The sequence below is a fragment of the Calypte anna genome, chromosome 9 (assembly GCF_003957555.1).
Source record: "Calypte anna isolate BGI_N300 chromosome 9, bCalAnn1_v1.p, whole genome shotgun sequence".
Classification (NCBI taxonomy): Eukaryota; Metazoa; Chordata; class Aves; order Apodiformes; family Trochilidae; genus Calypte; species Calypte anna.
The window spans coordinates 9,631,316-9,644,965 of NC_044255.1; the positions used below are offsets into that span (position 1 = coordinate 9,631,316).

A 13,650-nucleotide genomic window follows, 5' to 3' on the forward strand; every position below is an offset into this window, starting at 1 on the left:
GAGCAAAAAGCCAGGAGCATCTCTCTGCCGAGGGCAGGCTGCCAGGTCCCCAGAGTGAGCTGGCGTGAGCAGCAGGGACTGGCCTGCCCTGGGCTGTGCCGAGAGCAGGATGCTGTGAGGTCAAGCCTGCCAGGAGTGGTGGGGAGCATGGAGGACAGCTCTCCTGGCAGCCCCACCATTGGCACCAGCCAAGTATGACGAGTGCGGCACGTAGGCAGCGAGCTCAGCTCAGGGACAGTCGTGTGGTCAGGGATTAACAACCCAACTTCTCCAGCAGAACAGAGGGAACTGTGCCAGAGCAGCCTCAGGCCACGGCGATTGCTCCATTAGCCACCCTCACCCCAAACCAGTCCTGATGACAAACCATGACGTTTGCTTTGATCCCAGCAAAGCTGGAAGAAGGCGGGGGGGGTCTGACACGCTTGAACAGCAGCTCCCCTGCTCCCCAACATGGACAGATGTGACTTCTGCCACCAAGCAGGCTGTGGGGACAGCCTAGGAGAGGACATGCCCTTTGCAGGAAGGCAAGATGCAAAGGAGATGATGGGTCTCTCGGGCCCTGGCTGTCAAGGGAAGTCTGGGATGTTATAAATCATGCTGGCCATTTAAATGCAGCTGGGTTTAATGCAGAAGGCAAGAATTAGGTCAGTCGAGGAGTTAAAAGGCCTCAGTAACCTTCACCCGACTGATGAGGATCAAACTCTGCCCTCTTCCACCAAGGCCAAGCAAACAGGCATGTGGACACAGGGCTGTCACCATTCCTGAGGCACATTCCTTCCCAGCAGCACAACCCGGGGGACTTGGACACTTCTACAAGGGGGGGGACACATAAAGGCCATGCTTTTGGGGTCCACAGCTGAGTGGCACCGAGGGCTCCTGTCCTACATCTCCAGGGCCATCATCCTGCCCGGGAAGGCTCTGCAACCTCTACACAAGCCAGCAAGCTTTGCTCACCATCTCTTTTTGCTTCCTGTACTCTGTGTGAGCTTGTGGCTGCAGGAAGGTTCCCAAACGGCATAGTGCTTTTGAAAAGCAGCCCTGCAGCTGGGTGCAGGAGCCACCATCAAGCACAGGCAGGAGAGCTGTGACACAGGTCCAGTGAAGCAGGAAGGTGCAGAGGCCCACAGCCCTCCTCCTGCTCTGCAGGACTGACAATGAGAGCTGTGAACCAGAGGTAATGGAGCAATGCCTGGAGTCAGTCATTCTCACTCTGTTTGCTGAACCCCAGCCACAACTTAACATCTCCCAGGGGGATAACTGCCTTTATTTGGTATGTCACAACTTCTTAGTATTTAAATGGCTCTATAAAATCTCAGGAAATGCAGCTTTCTCAGTTAAAGAGAAACATCACTCCTGATGCCTCTGTAAATGCTTGGCTTTTTTTCTCCCAGCTGCAAAACACACAGAGGCTTTTGACTTAAGTGCAACTTAATTTCCTTAAGCTGCTCTAATGCCTGCAGGGGCATGGGGGCCTGAGCAGTAAAGCTGAGCATTCAGATCTGCAAGAGAGTCATTTCAGTTTCACCTAGGCTGCACTGGGATTTTTTTTGGGCCACCAGACTGCCAAGTCATATGCTGCATGAACTAACAAGGCCCAGAAGTAGTCGGGAATTGAAGACAAATTAAGAATTTGACATTGACCTTCACATTTGCCACAAGACAGTTCTTGGTGACCATTTCAGGCAGCATCTTCCCGACAGAGACTTCACAAAAACAAATCTTTGCAGTAGAAACTGCCCTCAGCAGTCTGCTCCACACAGACTGGCTGAGGGTTTGTCTGACAGGGAGCCACCTTTCTAGAGGTCAGCAGGCTCTGCCATCCCCCTTCCATCACGCAGCCCAGCAGCACTACTCTCCCTGCAGCCTTGCTCACTTGGGCTTTGCTGCTTCCCCTGCAGCTCCCATCACCCAACCCCAGCAACACACAGTATTAAGGAGCCTGCTACATCAGCAGGAAAGCCCTCAAGAGTCAGCCCTGGGGTAGCAATGTCAGGAGTCCCAGGGGCAGCCAGCAGCAGCCCATCCCAGCCACTCTGCAGGGGAAGAGCAGTGGGGAACACCAGGTTGCAGCCAGGCATGTGTGAGACAGGAGGGTGCTGCGGGGCTGGTGCTGCAGGGGGGTTTGTCACAGGCACCATCACTCCTCCTTACAGCTCCTTCTTCTGAGACGCCTGGAGCCTCCTCCCCACCGTCTGCTGGACGATCTCCAGACCTTCCGTGTCCAGTTCGTTGGTGAGAAGCAGGATAGCATTCAGGACATTGTTCTGTTGGGGGTGAGACAGACACACCTTCACATGTTAATGCCAGCCTGGAAAAAGGACACTTGATTTTCAAAGAGCTTGTCTTTCTAGGAACTCCACCACCATCACCACTGGCAGCAGAATGCAACAGCCACCTGCAGCTACAGGGAGAGATGAAACACAGGCAGAGGCTGCATGTGGCTGGCTGGAATGCAGGACAATCCTGTCTGCCCAGTCCCGCACAGACTGCCCACATGCCTCTGGCTCCCCATGCCCCTCCCAGATGCCTTCTGCAAGGAAAGAGGCACTCAAGAGCTGCCACTCACTCTCTCTCTCCAGCGTGACTGTTTGTGTAGGATGGGAAAGGACAGAAACCCCTCTGATCTGAGCAGTAAAAAGAGCTGGTAGAACCCTGAAAGCACAAGCTGGAAGGAACCCATGAAGGTCCCCAGCCCGGCCTCCCACTGATGCAGGACTACTGCTGACACCAGACCATGGTTCTGTCAAACCACGCCTTGAAAAACTCCAGGGAGAGATTCCACAGCCTCCCAAAAAAAATGTCCTTCTAGGGAAAATCTTTTCCCTCACGTCAAACCCGAACCTCCCTTTGTTTAATATCTTCTCTTTCAAAGGCTGAACCCCTGCAGCATTACAAATGGCACTGCAAAGCAACACGCTGAACTACACCTAAAACATGAACTAAAGAGAGATCAAAAGCAACTAATACCAAAATGAGGCAGAATGTGGTCTGGATCTCATCCTGCTAATTGCAGGGATTGCACTGAGCCCACCAGACAGCAGCTCCCAGCTAGGCAGCCGAGATCCATGAGGTTCACCTGAGGCTACATCATAGAGAGGTCTGAGGAACCCGCTAAGTTTCAAATTCAGCAGTCTCCTGTCCATCAGGCCAACAGCCTGCCAGCTGCACTTCAGCAGCTCCACAGTTACCACATGTTCTTAGCACAGCTCAAGTGGAGGGACACCCGTGAGCTTGTGTGCAAACAGATCAAGAGGACAAACTCCACTGAGCTTTCTTTACACTGCCTGATGCCCTAGAGATAGAACAGCATGGAACAGAACAGCACAGAACAGAGTATTTCCATAAGAAGGGACCTACAGTGATCATCAAATCCAACTGCCTGACAACTTCAGGGCTGACCAAAAGTTAAAGTACGTTACTACAGACATTGTCCAAATGTCTCTTAAACACTGTCAGGCTCAGTGCACCAATCACCAGGAAGCCTGTTCCACTCTTTGACCATGCTCTCAGAAAGAAATGCTTCCTAATGTCCTGTCTGAATCCCCCCCTGGAGCATTCCCATAAGTACTGCCCCTGGATGCCAGCACCTCCCTCTCTATATCCCCTTCTCAAGAAGCTGTCCAGAGCAGTGAGACCACCCCTCAGGCTCCTTTGCTTCTAACCAGACAAGTCTGAATTCCTTAGTCGCTCCACACTGGACATTTCTCCCAGCCTGTCACCAGCTTTGTTGTCCTCCCTTGGATGCACTCAAGTACCTTAAAATGGTGGGACCCAGAACTGCAATGTTGAAAAGCAATTTGAAAAGATACTCACTCTCTTCTTTCGGTTGCAGTCTGTCTCTTGAGGTGAAAAGGAGGAAAATTTGTCCCTGGGAACAGGCTTCATACCAAGCTCCTCTCGAATTTTGCTAAAGAAGGAAAGGAAGAGGAAATGTTATCACGAGCAGCTGGCAGAACCTTCCTCTGCCAAGCCAATCCTTTTCAACCATCGGCAACCAGACAAGAAGTACCTAGATGAAGGACTCAAGCCATGTCTACTCACGCACCACCACTGCCTACAGACTGCAACACCCCAAGCCAATCTCCCACATCTATAAAAGGTGAATGGGCACACTGCTTGTTACCCCACCTGGGAGGACAGATTCCCATGCCTGATGGCAGCTGGGACTGCAGAGCGTGTCACACTGCAAACAAGACGTGCCATGGCACTGGCATGCACCAGAGGGTGTGGCAGAGGCAGAGCTAAGCAGGAACCGAGCAGAGCTCAGAGAGGATCCATCTCTGCACACACAGCTGACATGCTTGTGAGAAAGCACCCACCTACAGAGAAGCCTGCTATGCAGAAGCAGAACCAGACCCGCCAGTGCTACTAAACCAGCACAGCTCCAGCAGGCTAACTGGAACAACAGGAATTTGCAACAGCTGCAGGCCTGGCCCATGGGATTTCAATGTTGGCTGGCAGGGTCCTTTCAAGCTACATGTGAGTTCAGCCCAGAAATCGTGACAGCTGCTAAGCAAGCCCTCACTTTGTCTCCTCCAGACTGAAATTGAGCAGTTCACTCTCGGTCTTGCTTGTGGATTCAGCAGCAATGGATTCAGTGGACTCAGGGCAGCCATTCTCCACGTTTTTCCTGGCTGGTGGGGCTGTGATCTCCTCCCCATCAACCAGGGCCTGGGACAGTTCTTCCTCTGTCACAGCTGCAAAAGCCAAAACATAACCCTGCTGCAATGAAATCCAGAACTGTACCACACAGGTTTGGTCCTAGAAATTGTCCTTTTGCTTTTGTTCAATTGGCCTTTTGCTTTTATCCTCCTGCAGTAAAACCCACACAGGAGAACACTGGCAGCTGTCACCAGTCTCTCAAAGGGAAGGTATCAGGGGGTGATACAAACATGTTTTGCTATCTCTTCTCTCTGGAGAAGGCTCCAAAAGTCACCAAATTGCTGCTACCAGATGGGAAAACGTTTTGTGTTTGTTTTTTTTTAACCACAGCAGAGCCAATTACAGAATCTTTGTTTTGCCACAGCAAAGGAGAGTGCTCTAAAAAACCACTAATTAGTGGTACTGCCTCAGCTACAATGAGGCACGCCCAGTACCACTAGAGTGTTAACTCCGGTAGTGCAGGGAAGGGAGAAAACAGCTTAGGATCTTGCAGAGGGGACGTTCAACCTCATCCTGGTTCAAGGAAGAGTCAGAGGAGACCTTGAAGAGAGGAGCTAACACCTTACCAGTTCCCAGTACACCCTGCCCATGGCTCATGGCTGTTTACCTGCAAACACCCACCTTGGTTATCAAGCTTCTGCAGGCTGGGTAGGTTACGCAGCACAGTCATTCGGTAGCGGTAGGGATCTGACCCACAACAAGGATTTTCAGACAGCCACAGGACTCGCAGCCGGGGGAGGTTTTTGAGGTAGAAGAGTTCATTTAGGCTTGTAATGTTGTTCTTCCTCAGATAGAGTTCAGTCAGATTCTGGCACTGATGCAGTGGCTCAAGGTCTGAGATGCCATTTACACTGAGGAGAGATGGTAGGATCAGGGAGAGCAGGCAGCCCGACCCTCCCACATTGTACTGCTCAGGTGATCCCATCTAAACTATGGAATAGGACGTGGGGAAGAACAATCTTATGAAATCTTAACACTTCTCAAAACCAGGATTATTTCCTCGAGTAGCAAAGGGAAAGGTGCACGGGATCTAGCAGGAGACTAATCATTTCTGCATCTCTGCCGCTGAAGAAATTAGGCAAGAGGAACCAGGCAGCTCAGACACACAACCACAGAAAAGCTGCAAGAAGCCAAGGGCCAAGGCACAGCCCCACAAGCAATGTAATTTCCCCTGCCCTCTCCCAGGCCAGCAGCCTGACATTCACCTGAACGTGATCACCTCGACGTTGGGCAAATCCCGGCAGATTGATATCTAGGCAGGGAGAGGCAGAAAAAAATAATAATAAAACCAACAAGCACGATACAAGCAAGAATGGGAATTTCTGTTTGCTTCAGTCTAACCCAAGCTGAACACCCCCGGAGAGACCTTCTGCCATAGCCAGTGCAGAGTCAGCAGCTCCTCCGCCCTCTCCGCCCAGGAGTGCCATGCAGACACCAGCCAGCACCACCTCGCTCTGCTGCTCCAGCAGATCTGCAGTTCCAGACACGGCACAAAAGCAGGGATCCCTCATCCCCCAGGCAGCCCTCTCCTAACAAGAGTATGCCATTCTAACTCCCAAACAAGCGAGGAAGGACTTCTCCAGGGGTCTCTTGTGCAGGGCCTTGGAATTTTCCAAGCGCTCTCTGGAAACACCAGCAACACCTTTTTAAAATTTTTATGAGATGCTAAATCGGTCCTGAAAAGCACTGCAGCTCTCTGGCACCCATCCAGCCCAAACCCAGGCCTGTGCCTTCCTCAGCACCCCACTGACCACATCCCCTCCCCACACCAGCCGCTGTCCCAGGCTGAGGCATCATCCCTCCTGCAACACTGCATGGCCCCGGGCTGGGACTCCACGACGGCAGCGGGGGCCATAGGGCCCCTCCTCGCCGGCTGGTCCTGGCAGGGTGGGAGCGGGCTGTGCGGTACTTACATCAGTCAGGTGGCTGCCCCTGTGGGAGGAGAGCAGGAGGGGGTCACCGGGAGCACGGCAGGGCCCAGCCACCCACCACAGCCCCCATGCTGGGCTGCACAGCCACAACGCTGCACCCCACCACCTCCATCCTGCCTCATCACAGCTCCTCTGACATGGGCCTCCTTCTTCCAGCCCAGCCCTGTCCCCCTCTCCCCATCCCTTTTCCTTTCTCCCCAGCCCTGTCTCCTCCTCCCCAGCCCTGCCTGTGCCCCCGCCCTACCCTCTCCGCCATGCCCACCGCTCCCCCCAGGCCCAGCCGCTCTCCCCGCCTCCCTCCGATCCCTTCCCCGCCGGGCCCCACCAGCAGTTGAGGCGGCGAACGCAATCGAGGGCGGCGGCCTTGGTCCGGACCAGCACAGCCGTCCGGGTCAGCCTCATGGCTGGGCCGGGCGCCGCCGCCACCGCCATCTCCAAGGGCGGGCCCTGCCGCCAGCCCAGGCTCCTCCCGGCCGGGGCGGGACGCGCTGGGCCCAGGCACCGGAGCTCTGGCCTTCCGCTCCGCTCCCGGGGCGGGCAGCCGTGAGGCGGTCCTTGGAGTGTGCCTGCCCGGCCGCGATTGAGCTGTCCCGAGCGGGCCCTGCAGATCCATCCCCGAAGGGCAGTTTTATTTAATTGCTTCGGATTTACGTGTAAACCCTATTCCTCGTTACGCTCCACCTCACTAGAGCTGTACCTGCTGCTGTACGTGATCATGATCTGGCGGGGGGGCTGGACTCGGTGCTGTATGAGGTCCCTTCCAACCCCTAACTGTGATTTCTGTAATTTCTGGATACAACTACAGCTTTATGGATATATTCCTATCCATATATATATGTATATCTAACTTCATACATGAGAAGTGTGTGTAAACAAGAAATATACATATATTTCTGCACCCCTTCAGTATTTATACATAGAACTTTAGGTAGCACTGCTGACTGCACCAGCAGCCCCAAGGCCAGGCCTCCCCCATTACGTTTTGGGGTGAAACTGCAGTGATGTGTCTCTGTTTTTTATTCTGGGGGTTCAACGTGCATCACTGGTGGCTGACCAGAGGCAGTGGGAAGTGGTGTGGTTAGCAAAGCCCCAGTCCAAAACAAGGGGTTAAGGCAGAGTTTCCCGATATTTCTGCCTTATTCTGTAACATTCTGCTCACAGGATGCAGGCTGCCAATTGTGTAGTTGTTGTCACTGGTGTTCTGGTTGTAGTGGTTCAAACATATTGGAATGGACCCCTTGGCTATAGTGGTCCAACTTGTCCCCCCACTTCTGGGTTAGCCAAGGGCCGAGAAGTGCGTTGGTTGGGTCTGATGGGCACATGCTCTTCAGGAAAATTGTGAGATAAGCCTATTAGGCAGATCATCCCTCTGCATTTCCTTCTTTTCTATATCTCGGCTGCTGTCACACCTGTGGACACTTATCCAGGATGTTGGGCAGGGAGGCCAGAGCTCCAGCGCTGCTGACATTTTTAGAGCTGGACATAATTACCTGGAGGCAACTGAAGCCATTTTTGGAGTTCTTGAATTCTCTGTGTGCCGCTGTTCTCAGGCCAGTTGGTATGAAGTGGCTACTGGGACAATGGGTTTGGCCACCTAGGCGACATATTGGTGAAGGCAGCTGCAGGATCCAAATCCTTGATATCTCAGGAGAATCAGCACTGTGATTGGCTTTGTGGTGCTTTCATTCTCCAAATCCTGGGATGTTTTCCCTTTCAGTGGTACGGAGATCCCCAAACACAGTTTCAGCCGCCCGGCTGTGCTATCCTAGCCCCAGCCATGCCTTTACTGCATTGGCTGCAGTGAAGCCTGTCCCTGAAACAGGCTAAGTAGATTAAGGAGTCTTCACTAGGTGCCACAGAGAGATTTCGTAATCATCTCATTGACAAAAATACATTTCAGTCGGATGAAATGTACACAGACTCCTCTGACTGCTCTGATGCCTCTCCTGCCACAAATGCACGCTCAAAAGATTTGTTTCATTCAGGTTAATTATATAACATTGATTTTAATCCCCATTTAAACAGTGCAAGTACTGTCAGTAATGATCTCAGGTAAACCTGTTCCCTGCTCTTTTAAAGAAGGAGAGGGCTTAAATAATGCATACAGACTTGTAAAGTGTGTTAAAGTAGCAGCTGGCAGAGAAGAACAAAAGAAACATTGAGGTTTCCGCAGGGTCTTGTAAGGTTGTGTAGGATCACCCACAATCCCTGGTATGTCCACCTCCCACTCACAGCCCCACAGTGTCACCCACCAGAACCTTCCCTGGATGTGCTATGGGATTGCTGTTGGTGTGCGAGTCACAGAAAAGGGAACTTGAAGGAGCTGGGATCTGCCAGTGATGATGATTATGATGATGAAGCTCTGTTGGTAGTAACAGCCAGGAACAGCACCTTCATGATTGTCACCACCTTCACTGCAGCAGCATGCTTATCAGTAGTTACTTTCTCCACTGGCCATGGTGGTAACTCATTAACCTGGTGCAGATGCCAGGAATGTACAGACACTTTCCTCGCTGCTGCAGAAGGGAGGGCAACCAGAGCCACCTCTGTTGGTACTGCCACACTTGCAATGCTCGTATCTGTTGACAGCAGCTTCGTGTAGTCCAGAAGCTGATCCCTACCAAGCACCATTCTGGACAGGAGGAGCTGGTTAATGGAGTATAAGCAATAGGACAGATTGGGAGAGGCATTCAGAGAACTTGTTTTATTCTCCTGGTTTCACCAGAGAGGTGGTCAGCACTCCTGGAGATGGGCTCTGTGCCTTCCCCTCTCGCCTGGTGTGTGGCAGGGAAGGGCCGGTGACTGGGCTGGTTTTGGGAAAGCCCCACTTGTGTGAAAATGTCTCAGCAGTCTTCTCGTGGGCAGCAAGTTGTTCCTGTAACTGCTCCAATGTAACAGCATCATGGCAAGCTTGACTGTTGTGGTTCAGAAGATGCTGTGCTCATGGCAGCCCTCCAGCGGCTATTGCAACCAGAGGACATTCCCTGAGTGCAGCTGTCACTGCTCCAGCCTCAGCAAGACTGTGTGGGATCACTGGATGTCAGCAGGAAATGCCGTGGCTTTGTAAGAAATAATAACAAAATCATCTTGGAGACAAGCATGTTACCACAGAGCTGCATGGGCTCCATCAGAGGAGTTTTGTCTTTTGGAAGCATTCTCTTCAGCCCCTCTGAAGAGCCAGCAAAGAGGAAGACTGTCTACAAGACACTACCAGAGCCAGTGAAGGAGGTGAGTGCTCCTGGGGTGCTCTTTGTGGCAAGTTGACAGAGGAGCTTCTGCAGAAATTCTGGGAAGGACCTCTGGAAAGGACTTCCAGGAACATTCCTGCTACCTACAATCTCTACCTGCACAGCTGTTCCAGTATGAAGACACCAGCACTAACACTGTTTTACTGGAGAGCTGTACAGACATCATGGTGAGTGCTCCTGAAGCCAGCTTGGGACCTCACATAGCTCCAGTGATCTGGCCAGGATAAGGGATTTCACAACAGCCACGAGGCATTTAACCCAACAAATATGAATTCTCAAGACAACTGCCATCCACAGTAGAGGGAAATCAAACCAGGGCACTTCAATAAACAATAGCTTCAAATTACACCCCTGTCACCCCATGCTACAATATAGAAAGCATTAAGCCAAGGACTTGCAAGTTATTTGTGTAGTAAATTGCTGTCTTACTAAAAGCTAATCTCAGGGGAGCAGCTTGCTGTCCTCACAGCCAATTGCATGGAACAAGTATTCAATTTATTGTGCAGACTACAAAACTGAAAGTGAAGAGGCAAAGGCTGCCAGATAGACAGCAGACTTATTTCTTCAGACTGTTCTTCACCCCAATGCAGCCTGTGTTTTAGTGCTTTGCCATGCCAACAGAACTAGTCACTGGTTACAGCTGAAACACCAAAATAAGGGGTGATTTCCACTGATCACAGTGCTCTGCTGACGCTGTTATTATCAATTCCTGTTGTCAGTAATACGCATTGTCTGAATACTTTCCATGGGACTTGGGATCCTGCTGATTTGTATCTAATGAAAGTAAAATATTACACTTCTTCATGCAGAGTGTGCAACACTGTCAGATTCAGGAAGGAGCCTGAAGGGATCAGGTGATATGTCCCTCCCTTATAGAGAGACCAGAAAACACGAGCGAAGGGCAGAACATCAGGCTCAAGGTACGCCAGAAAGCTTTCTCTTTCCTTCTTTATTTCTGGAGAAAAAAGCCTACAGAATTAAGGATGCAGAGCAAAGGGAGTTAAACCACAGCAGGAGCTGTGTAAACAGGCTTCAGTCAGCTTGCTGCAAGAGAGGTAAAGAAAAAAAAACAGGTATGGGAGAAGAGGGCAAAGTCAGTAAAATCCTTCAAAAGAGTTTACTAATCATTGCAGGCAGAGGTGGATTAAAGTAGCACCACTACAGCCACACAGGATACTCCAGTTTTTGAAGTCACAACCAAGTAGCAATCTGGTAGTTTGTTGGTTTTTTTTTTTAATTCTGAAAAGGATCTGGAAAAGAGCACAGGGAGGTACAACAAGGAAAAGGAAGCTTCCTCACATCCCACGTTAGGAGGTCAGTGTCATGGAAGTAGAAAGATTAAGTGAAGATTAAGAACACCTAAGTGAAGATTAAAGATCAGGAACAAAGAGTAGGATGACAAGTCCTGAGCAGAAAATGTTGTTTAGTGGCAAGGAGCTGCTGTAATAGCTTCCAGAATGGCACTTTCACTGTGTCCAGCAGCAGAAGTTACACATAATCCCCAAAACTGATCCAGAGAGGAGCAGTGTGGCTTGTATCTACACTGCTTAGGTCTCTGAAGCCGACCAGACTGCTTCAAAGTCACCTTGTGGTGGTTCCTTTCCACTGCTCCCCAGCTGGGCAAAGTACTAAAGTCCATCCATGCGTCCTGCTGCTGCAGCAAGGTGGACTCGGTGGTGTTTGTACTGACAGTGTTTGCATTAGCCATATCTGTGTTAATGGAGATTAACCTTTTGGTGTTAATATTTTCAAGGTTTTTTTATAACAGATAATGGACATAAGGGAAAAAAAAAAAAGAAAAAACAAAGGTTGGAAGTTCCTTAAATTCCTGTTTTCAAGTATAATATTTTTTAATAAATCCACCAGCATAGGTTCTTTTCATTGATGGAATGAAAGTCACCTGATTTATTTGATATGTTTTTATCAATATTTTTCTGTTCTTGATCAGCTATCATATCAGTTAGCAAGTTGCATGCTAATGGAATTTGTACCAGCTGGGCACAAAAAGGAAATGTTTTTATTGTGTTCTGAGCAAGAATGATGAATTACCTGTGATCAGTTTAGAATGGCTCACATATAATTTGAGGAAAGGAAAAATCCACTGCCGTGAGTGCAAATCATTATTTTGATGAGTAGATCTTTATGATGTAAAAGGCAGAGATGTTTACGCAGGAGTTGCTAATTCCTCTGGCGTTTGCTTACTGAACTGCAGCCTCTGGAAAAGATCGGCGCTTCTGAAAGTTCAGGAAAGGTTCCAGCAGGGCACTCAGATTCCAACCTGCCTGCAGCTGCAGAGCCAACCTCACAGCTCCCCTTCCCTTGCTTTGCCCCCGCACTGCCCTGCACAGCACGGCAACACAGAAACCACAGTAGGGAGCGAGCCAGGTCGAAAATAATTAGTGACCTGGCATTAGACAGCTCTGTTGCCAAGGGGGATGGTCTGGTTTCTCATCTTTCCACCACTGCACTCCTCCACCCTGGCTGTGAGCAACCCATCCAGAGCCAGCACTCATAAAGCTCTTCACTGGGAGGGGATGGGAGAACTGGTCCTGATGAGGATAGTCACCTCTTCCCTGAGCACCAGCTCACCTTCCCACTGGACGAGCAGAAGGAAATGAGCACAGAGGGCAGGCACTGCTTGGATATGGCATGCTTGCCATGTCTAAGCCTGCTCTGACCTGAGCATGTCACCTGAGCAGGTTGTAGATTTTGAGGGGTCTCTTCCAATAAATGAGTTGCACCTGAAGGTGACGCAGCATGTGTGAGGCTGCCACTTTAACTGCAGCAGTGTTTTTTATAAGATCTGACAGGAATACAGCTTGGGAATACCGTCAGGAGGCCCACAAATGCATATATGCACATCTCAGAAATGCAAGCTGGAAACGGCCTAAGCAAACCAGAAAACATCCCTTCAGTCCCACAGTGCTGCCCACACAAAGGGAAAGGAAAGCCTGCATCTCTGGATGCCTGTGGGAGCAGAGAGAGAACCTCTGTGGGGTGATCTCACACACTACCTGCACCACTGCTGCAGAGGCCGAGAGCTATGGGCTCAGGTGTTTGCTGAAAGGTAGGTTTGCTTTCACAGCTTCCACAGTCAACCAAGTTAAAATGTAAATAGAAAAGAGCAGAGCTCTAACACCAGCAAAGCATTGAGATAGAACCACTGACAAGTTGTACTAAAAAAAACAAAACAAAACAAAAAAAAACAAAGCAGTTTCTTTAAATCAGTCGAAGCTGTGGAAATACTGTTCAGCTTCTTTAGCTGACAAATTAAACTTTGGCTTCTGGAGCTGTGAGAAAGAAGGAAGGTAACCAAGCAGCCTCCAGCCTGTCTTTCCTCATGAGTGTCCAAACTAGAAAACGGAGCTGGAATCTCCCCTGAAACCAAACTTCTCAATAGCCAGGAAAAGCCGGAGAGGCGGAGAAAAAGGTGTTAGTTGTCACAGCTGGCGGTGTCAGTGGTATGGGAAAACAATTCAAGGACTTGGCCATTTAAAATCACTGTTCAGCGATGCTATACTGCCCTCACGTGGTTTTTTTAGGAACACTCCCATCTTCAATCCCCCACCCGCACTAAACTAAGACTCCTGGGCATTTTCAAAGGCGAGCACAATGATTTATTATTTATTATTATTTATTATTTAATATTTATATATTATTTAGCGTTTCTGTGGCCCCCGCCGCCCGCGGAGAGTCCGGGTGTGTGTGGGGGAGGGCGGAGGTTGTGTGTGGAAGGGATGAGGGCGAAAAGAGAAGACTCCGGGCGGGCAGGACCATCCTCCCCCAGCGCTAGAGCTGGATCAGAAGGG

General features: G+C 50.4%; 1 protein-coding gene across 1 annotated transcript; it reads right to left on the bottom strand.

The window, feature by feature from the left end:
- Positions 1–1,246: 1,246 nt before the first annotated feature.
- On the bottom strand, positions 1,247–7,031 carry CFAP410 (cilia and flagella associated protein 410). Its single transcript, XM_030456588.1, has 7 exons — positions 6,919–7,031; positions 6,576–6,594; positions 5,868–5,914; positions 5,284–5,513; positions 4,526–4,697; positions 3,814–3,907; positions 1,247–2,264 (listed from the first exon to the last, which is right to left on the bottom strand). The coding sequence occupies exons 1-7, from the start codon at positions 7,023–7,025 to the stop codon at positions 2,148–2,150; spliced, it is 786 nt and encodes a 261-aa protein (XP_030312448.1). The 5' UTR covers positions 7,026–7,031; the 3' UTR covers positions 1,247–2,147.
- Between the last annotated feature and the right edge of the window lie 6,619 nt (positions 7,032–13,650).